The 9,073-nt window shown below is 36.9% G+C and overlaps 1 protein-coding gene across 1 annotated transcript; it reads left to right on the top strand.

Annotated features, from left to right (window-relative positions):
• Window positions 1-399: 399 nt before the first annotated feature.
• Window positions 400-6,249, top strand: SET (SET nuclear proto-oncogene; the record flags this gene model as incomplete). The annotated part of the gene is made up of 7 exons (XM_010087042.1): window positions 400-457; window positions 1,189-1,331; window positions 2,037-2,140; window positions 2,316-2,429; window positions 3,913-4,083; window positions 4,186-4,332; window positions 5,331-6,249. Coding segments are annotated over 7 exons (761 nt in total), but the record flags the coding sequence as incomplete, so codon positions are not given.
• Window positions 6,250-9,073: the final 2,824 nt, after the last annotated feature.

Genomic DNA, 9,073 nt, shown 5'->3' with positions numbered 1-9,073 from the left:
GGCGCATTCCCAGTTATGCTATTTCTATTTCTGTTCTCTCTAAATTATTTAATGTTCCTTCAAATGTGTTGGTTTTGGCAGATGTGGCATACAGTTTTTTAATTAAATGGTTATTAATCATTTATTGACTTATCACCTAAGTTGACTTGTAAAACTGTGTAGGTTGTGAGCTGTGACTTCTCGCTTTGAGTGCTGTTTCAGCAAACTTTTCTTGACTTCAGGCATAGCACACCTTGAAGTTAGCTGAAGCTTTAAGGCCTAGAAATGCTTATGACATTTAATAGAAATACCTGTGCACTTCTAATGGAGAGGACTGGAAAAGATCTTAAGCAGAAACCCCAGGTGATTTGTCAGACTTGAGAATGAAGGGATTTTGATGCCTTTTCGTTTGTTTTTCAGAAAAAGAGCAACAGGAAGCAATTGAACACATTGATGAAGTACAGAATGAAATAGACAGGTAAACATTAACAAACTTTTCAAATGTTTTAGCAAAAATTAAAATGTAACTTTCCAAAATAAAAATATTTAGTAAAGTAAGCACTCAGTAGTAGTTCTCACTCTTTAAACTCTGCCAGGATATAGTTGTGTTCTGACTTGATTAGACATGAGTTTCATATCCCAAATCTCTGGCTCTATGTCAGTATTTGCTGAGATCTTATCTCCATGCACACTGTCCTACCAAGACTGCAGGTGACTATTGAGGTTCTAGCCATGTGAAGCTGTTCCAGTATCAGGGCTCTGTCTTCTTACAAAACCAATTAAATGTTACATCTTGAGATTTTTACTTGGCCTGGGGTACGAAATTGCTTTGCTGTAGCTTGCTTGCCTGCCCAAAAGTTACAAAGAGCAGGTGATATGTGTTATCCATCTTCAGGTCCTTTGCAAACAAAATGTTTAAGAGTTGAATACTACTTTGCTTTGCATAAATGCAGGTCTGTCCCTCATGCAATGCTGCAAAATACACAAGGTGTTAAGAGTATTTCATTAAGATCACTGAGGTTGCTTCTGGTAGTGTGTTTCTTAATAGTCGTTACAGGTTTGGGCCTCAGTTTTTTCTTGAGATGCCTCACTTGTTGAATATGGCAGACTAGTCTCATCAGATCCATTCCGTTTTTGGGTATCTACTGATGATGTGTCTTAACATTTCAGTTCCTTCTCTTGTGGTTAACGTGGCTCTTTCTATTACAGACTGAATGAACAAGCCAGTGAGGAAATTTTGAAAGTAGAACAGAAATACAACAAACTCCGCCAACCATTCTTCCAGAAGAGGTCAGAATTGATCGCCAAAATCCCAAACTTCTGGGTAACAACATTTGTCAACCACCCACAAGGTATATTCTTAACAGCCCTCTTTTCTGTAAATTCAGCGTTTGCTTGCTTGTTATGTGAGTGTCTTGAAGCTCTGAGTGTTTTTTAGAACTGTTGCTGAACATGTGTTTAAACAAGAAGCCTGCTTCATATGCAAACACTTCCTTTTTGACCTAGAGTGAATTTTATAGGCTTTTTATTTCTAGCATTTGTTGACCAAAGGAACATCTTGTTCACTAAAATCCCATGTTAGTTTTCTTTGTGCATTTTAAACAAGTTTCCCCCCTTTTCTTAGTTAATTGTGCGCTTTAAAGAAAAAAAAAGGGAAAAAAGTATTTTAGGTTTTGGTTTTTTTTAGTTGCAGATGAGCTCCTTAGTACTCTTGACAAGAGACTTTCTGAGAGGACAAGTTTGTAAACTGCTTAGACTGGGCAAACTACATGTGTGAAAATGTGTTTCAGAGAGAAAGGCAGATGTATGCAGGTAGATTTTGCTGCTTTTTAATGTTGAACTACAACAAGCACGTATCGTTTTCACCTCAGCATATGCAAATCACACAAATGCTAATAGTCTGTTGGCTGGTAACTCAGGAAAAAATGGGCCAGAAGAAGTTGGCTTGGACAGATGTGTTGCTTTTCACATCTTTCTTGCTATCAATTTCCTGTAGTTCATCTGCACGATACATATTTCATGGCTTTGTTAATGTGCAATTCCTAATTCTGTCTTAGTATCTGCACTGCTGGGAGAGGAAGATGAGGAAGCACTGCATTATTTGACCAGAGTTGAGGTGACAGAATTTGAAGATATCAAATCAGGTTACAGAATAGATTTTGTAAGTACTTTAAGTAATTCCTTCACTTGTGATTTTTCTGAGTTTTTTTTGGATGTAATTGTATGTTGGATTGTAGTTTGCAACTTAATCTCTTCAGTTAAACATTTAGTACCAGGTTTGACTTGATGTGTTTTTACATTATGCGGGTTCCAACTCTTTGCTTTCAACTCTGCAGTATTTTGATGAGAACCCATATTTTGAAAATAAAGTTCTCTCCAAAGAGTTTCACCTCAATGAAAGTGGAGACCCATCTTCAAAATCAACTGAGATCAAATGGAAATCTGGGAAGGTATGTATCTGTGCATCTGGGAGAGATGATTGCTGCTCTGTGTAATACCATCATTTTAATTACATTTCCTTTTTTCTTTTTTTTTTAATTGAGACTGCCTTGTCTTCCCTTCCCCTCGCAACCTCTTTTCTACTTTTGTACATACACAGCTCCTGCCTATCTTGCAGGGTTTGGAATGACCCTATTTACATGTAGATCTGTAGTGAATGCTCTTGCTTGGTTGAGTACCACCATGAAGACAGTGAAAGTAAAAGTACGACCAGATGGAGAGATTAACAAGTGCATTAGCTTGTCTCTCTTTGCAGTGGATGTAGACTCTGTATTGTTGTTTTCTTAAGATAACTATTAAATTAGGAATTCTGAGGACAAGGTCTAATAGGGGTGTGTGATTTTTTTTTTTTTTGTTGGTTGGTTGTTTTTTCTTTTTTTTTTTCCTTCAACTTCATTACCAGACACTACATCTTTGGAGAAGTCACAGCCGCTCAATAATGCGGGCATGTCCTTCATCCAGGCAGTGTTCAACCATAATCTATTTGCTGTAGTTAGTTTCTGTAAAAGTTGAGAACACTTTCATGTTATCTTGAAAATTTTGAAATGAGTATTTAAAAGTAGAAGTGAGAGTTGCAGTTAAATTGCTGCTTGTTTTGTCACCCTCAGACCAAAAAGAAAACTTAATCTTTTTTTCATTGAGAAATAGAACTTTTCCTCTTGTACAGAAGTTACAGTCTAGTACAAACTAGCCAAATGATCCTTACAGTGTACCATAACATCAGTGTGAATTCTGATATTGTTCTTCCTTAAATAGTCTAAACCTATAAATGTTGTGATTCTATCAAGAAAAATACTAGAAGTTTTGAATTACCATATGATCAGAGAAACAAAGGATTTAAATACCAGATAGTAATTTTCTTTGCAGACTTAGCAGATTGTTGGAAACTTATTAAACTTTGGGGGTAAGGTGGTAAATACAGGACTCATGTATGTTCTTGTGACCATATGTTTCAGCAGTTTGTGAGGGTTTTTTTTCACTTACTACAAAGAATGGCCTGGAGACTTCAAAGCAGGAAACCTTAGGATAGGAAGGCTAGGCAGTTCTTAAATTAAATAAAGACAGATCTTAGAGGTGCAGAGACAAGCATTTCTTAAATTGTATGTATGTAGTAGTCATTGCATTTAGCTACATTATGCTTCCTTGTCATAGGGAAGCATAAATCAAATGCAAGATCCAGTGAATTTTCAGTATTTTAGTGGAGGTAATTAAAAAAAACAAGCAGGTTTACTATTTTCTCATGTTCATCAGAAATGCAGTATCTTTCTCTGTGGGTCATTTAGGTTCCAAATGTTTCTTAGACTTCTCCCTGAAAGATAAAGTAGTAAGTAACTTCTTGTGGTTGTTTGGACAAGTACATTTCTACATGGTGCTTATGAAAAGAAGGCCATGTAAAGACCACTTCTTTAGGAAACTTCTTAACTTTCTTTTCAGGATCTGACAAAACGTTCAAGCCAGACACAGAACAAAGCCAGTAGGAAGAGGCAGCATGAAGAGCCAGAAAGCTTCTTTACCTGGTTCACTGATCACTCTGACGCAGGGGCTGATGAACTAGGAGAGGTTATCAAGGATGACATCTGGCCCAATCCGTTACAGTACTACTTGGTAAGCATAGCGCTGAGAGTTTTTGATCCATACCCATAATAGCACTGTGCAAGTGAAAGTGAATTTGATCACTGTAGTTGATGGTGCATATGTGTGTCTAAGGTTCCTGATATGGATGACGAAGAAGGGGAGGGAGAGGAGGATGATGATGATGATGAAGAGGAAGAGGGATTGGAGGATATTGATGAAGAAGGAGATGAAGATGAGGGGGAGGAAGATGAAGATGATGATGAGGGAGAGGAAGGAGAGGTGAGTGATCTTGCCCCTTACCCCTTTCATCTCTGGTGTATGAGAATCAAAAGAAATTTATAAGAGGAATCTTCTAAGAATACCGAGCCATTGTTACAACAGTAAAGTAGCTCTTCTCTGAGTAATCAGTGATAAGGTGTTTGGAGAGGAGAAGCAGAACTGTTACTGCCTTCACTCATGTGGAGCGATTTCAGTGTAGTAATAGGTACGTTTGTGTATGAAGGACAGCACAAATAAGCAGTTTTAGTAGATTTCTAAGGGAGGTGCTCTAGAAGAACTAGGATATTAGCATAACAAAAATCTTCTTTAATTAGTGAACATTTTAGCAAGGCTTTACTTGCAAACAGCTTTTGTTGATGCATCCAGTTCTGTCATCCTCCCACCTGTTGATTTATTTCTACTTATGGTCAGCTTAGCTCAGACTCTCTGTTGGGTTCAGGAATTAGAAATTTCCTGTAGCAGCAAGTGGGGTTCCAGGGAAAGCATTTAGGGTGTTGGTAAAAAACTTCAGAGTGTCTTTGTTTCTTGCACTTGGGTGTGGTGTGTCTGAATTTCAGCAGAAAAAACTTCTTGTATTAAGATAAGGAGGGCTGTTGTGGGCACCAGAGGATGGGACTCTAGTATGTAACCTTGAATTCAGCATCTGAAAGTTGAAGTGTTTTGCTCTTCAGAGTTTAAAATGAGGGGAAAAAAGATGACTCCTTCACTTTCTAAATGTTAAACTTATGTCAATATTTGTAGTGATTCTAAGTCACGGTATTTTTTCAAACCAGCTGATTTTTCATTGGGACGTCCAGTTATTAACTGATTTCTCTGTAGATAGGTACTTCGGCAAGTGAATGAAGTGGAAAGAGATCATCATACAGCATGCTATGAGTAACAACAGTAGGGCTGTAGTCTGTAGGGTAGTAAAACAGTTCTGGTTATTGCATTTGGAAGTTCGTGCTATCTGGAGTTTAGTGATTAGATTTTTTTAATTGTTGCTTATCTTTCAACAGGAGGATGAAGGAGAAGATGACTAATTGAACACTGATGGATTCCAAACCCCCTTTTTACCTTTTTAATTTTTCTCCAGTCCCTGGGAGCAAGTTGCTGTCTCTTTTTTTTTTTTTTTTTTCTTGTGCTCAGTCGCCTTGTTCTCTTGAGGTCTCTTTTTCTCTCCTCTACACCATGGTTCACAATTTATTTTGGGGGAAATACCTTGAGCAGAATACAGTGGAAAAGAATCTACCAGTTTCTGTTTCAAGTTCATTTTTATCCCTTTCTGTCTCAAAACAAAAACTGTTTATGGAATCAACACACCATGTTCTGTGGGAAAAAAGAAAACCTTCTGCTCCCTTCACTCTGCTGGAAGCTGAAGAGTGCTAGGCCCCTGTGTAGTAGTGCATAGAATCTAGCTTTTTTCCTTCTTTCTCTGTATATTGGGCTCAGAGATTACACTGTGTCTCTATGTGAATATGGACAGTTAGCATTTACCAACATGTATCTGTCTACTTTCTCTTGTTTAAAAAAAAGAAAAAACTAAAAAAAAAATAAAAAATGGGGTTATAGAAGGTCAGCCGGGGTGGGTTTCAGATGTTTGGGTGGGTTAAGTGGGCATTTTGACAACATGGCTTCTTCTCCTTTGGCATGTTTAATTGTCATGTTTAACAAACATCCTTGCAGTTTAAGATGACACTTTTAAAATAAAATCTTCTCCTAATGATGACTTTGAGCCCTGCCACTTGATGGAGAATCAGCAGAACCTGTAGGATCTTATTTGGAATTGACATTCTCTATTGTAATTTTGTTCTTGTTTATTTTTAAATTTTTTTTTTTTTTTTTTTTGTTTCACTGGAAAGGAAAGAAAGATGCTCAGTTTTAAACGTTAAAGTGTACAAGTTGCTTTGTTACAATAAAACTAAATGTGTACACAAAGGGACTGGTTGGTCTTCACTGAAAGGAAGTTTTAATATCCTGTTTTGAACTTGCTTCTAGTTTCTTGGCATTTTTGGGGGCATTCGGTCAGTATTTATGTAGTGCAATACAACCTTGTTTGTGGTTGTGTGGACTGATAATCAGTTAATTTAGTTTTCACAATTTCAGTATTTGTAAAGTGTTTCATTTGGTAGTTACTGCACATTCCGTTTCTTGAATTACCTAACTCTGTAAAACAAGGCTGTAGCTGCACATGCCTTGTTGAATACAGGTTTATATTCATGTTTTGCAAAAAGAAAACTTGATTCTTAGATTTTTTTTTTTTAAAGTAGTAACTTGTGGTACTGTATCTCCGGTAAATCACTTTGCATGAAAATATCATGCAAGTTGAGAATAAAAAGACCAAGGGGTCTTATAATAAGATTTGGGTGTTTTTGTAAGTCTTTTTCAGTTGAAAATAAATCTTAAGTGCAGGCTAATTTTTGGGCTATTTTAAAGAGCGAGATTCTTAGTGAAGCTCATGTGCATAAAAAGTTGCTACTTCACTGCTTTCTTTCCTTGGTAGCAGCATGTATATATGCTTTAGATGTACTGTACTCCTTTTCATTTTAAGAGACTGCATTTGAGTAGCTTGTAATAATTTCACATAGAGGTTGTTGGTACTGGTATTCCACAAAGTGTAATGAAAGTTGTTTTAACATGCTGTGCTTTTGAAATATTTAAAATGTTGTATCAGCTAATCTAAAATTCAAACAGCTAGTTCTCTTTGGATGTGTAGAAAAGACTGTCTTCTGGGAAGACTTGCTGTTATATTCTGATTCCTTTTCCTCGCTGAATTTCCTGTAGTCAAATTCAGCTTTTTTTGACGTTCAAGAATACACTTAGCAGAACAAGACTAATCCCTATTTGAGACGTGCCCAAATAATGTGTGTGTGTGTGAAACATTCTGTAAGTGTCTGGTCCAGCTTGGATTCAATCCAGTTATCAAAGGCAATACAACATCCAGTTTGCATGTGATCAATGCAAAATAAGGCAACCATTTACTTTTATTCCATCTCAACAAAAGCTTCTGCCCTGATCCTGCTTGCAGAGCAGAGTAAAATGTTAATTGGTAATGGTTTCTTACCACCGAGAGAAGGAACAAAACCTATGAAGTCTATAAATTTTAGATTATTTTCGATTTGATTCCTTTTTGTTTTAAGACTGAAAACCACTTCCTGTTGTAGAGGGTCACTGTGCTATTGCTTGACCTGATGCCTTGTTGCTTTATGTAGTTCTAATTGATTGTAGTTCTTCAAGGAAAAGAATATTTTCCTAGGCTTTAATGCTTTAGGAAAAATGCTGTGCTATTGTTGTTACATCCCTGTTGGTTACTAGCAGAAAACCTATAAAAACTGGTTTGAAAGTAATCAAAGCTTCAGGTTGTGTAAAGTCAAATACCATAAACAAGAATTGAGAAGTCTGGATAATGAAATGCTACTTCTGAGATTTTTCTTGCACATCCTTTAGAATTTTACAGGGTGCCAAAACACTTACTACTGTACTGATAATACTGAATTTCCTGTGAAACGTAAGGGTTTACTCCTGGCAGTGGCTAAAGAGTAAACTAACGTGGTAAAAGAATAAACCATGTTTGTTAAGTGTAATCTTAATTTTTTTTTTCTAGCAATGGAAGTGAGTAGAGATTAACACATCTCTGCCAACACTGAAGAAATACTGCAGATGGCTCTGACCGTTCATGTAACATCTGATTTGTCTGAATATATGTAATGGGTGTCCATTTTTACTTGATTTAATTTGTGTATGCATATAAAGAGCATTTAAAGGTAGATGTCCACCTTGGATAAGAATAGGAGATACAGACATGTTTAATAAGAATGAATCTCATTAATTCCCCACTGCTGCTTGAGCTCCTCACATCCACTTAATTCTGATGAGTGAAAGTGGACACAGGTGGAAGCTGAATTCAGGCTTTGTGGCCTGAATTTCCAGGGTTAGAATATAGAGTTGGCAGCAAGTTAATAAAGATGAAGCTACTCTGCTCAGGCTCTATGACTTAAATGACTCAAAGGTTATTTTAAAATGTATAAAATGGAATCTTCTGTCTGTAATTTCTAGTGCCAAAGGAAAGCAAATACATCAGTGTGTGTAAATACAGTTAGAAAGGTTTGGGTCTTTTTAAAGAGATTATCTGTGTGCTTATTCATACTTGTCAACAGAGTTTTTGTCCCTGTAAACAAGCGTTATCTGAATTGATTAGTCATTTATGCCATTCATTTGAATTTGTACGCTCTTTTTGTACCACCCTCTAAAACAGGTGCATAATGATCGTACTTTGTTTATTGGATACTGTTCCTGAATTTTGAAGCCATGCTTTTTTTTTTTTTAAGAGACTGAAATCAATTAAATCATTTCTCTGATGTACCTTCAAGATATCCTTCTGTTTGAAGGAATTAAAGTACATTTAACTGTTACTTGATGTTACCATTTCTAAGAGTCTTTTTCAAAAGAATCAGTTATTAGTCCCAAACTCGGCATTGTCTTTCACGGGTGAGGATGATGGTGTTCACTTCTCTTTTACGGATATCGGGTGCCCAGTGCAGTTAAGAGGGACAGGAAGTTACAAGTGACTCTGGAACAAGATGCTTGCTTCCTCCAGGAAACAGATTTATGCTTAATCTCTTGCCCTCCCTCTCCTCCGTAAAAAATTGAAACTTCCCAGACTTTTCTCTTGTACTGCCTGTACTCCAGTGGAGGGAGTCCTGTAAGCAGAACTCCCCGTGCCTGCTAAGTTGCTTTAGCTGCTTTGCCCAGCAGAGCCGGT

Source organism: Pterocles gutturalis, unplaced genomic scaffold, assembly GCF_000699245.1.
Source record: "Pterocles gutturalis isolate BGI_N339 unplaced genomic scaffold, ASM69924v1 scaffold40671, whole genome shotgun sequence".
Taxonomy (NCBI): Eukaryota; Metazoa; Chordata; class Aves; order Pterocliformes; family Pteroclidae; genus Pterocles; species Pterocles gutturalis.
Note: the sequence above shows the minus strand (reverse complement) of the source record. Positions and strands in the feature narration are given on the sequence as shown.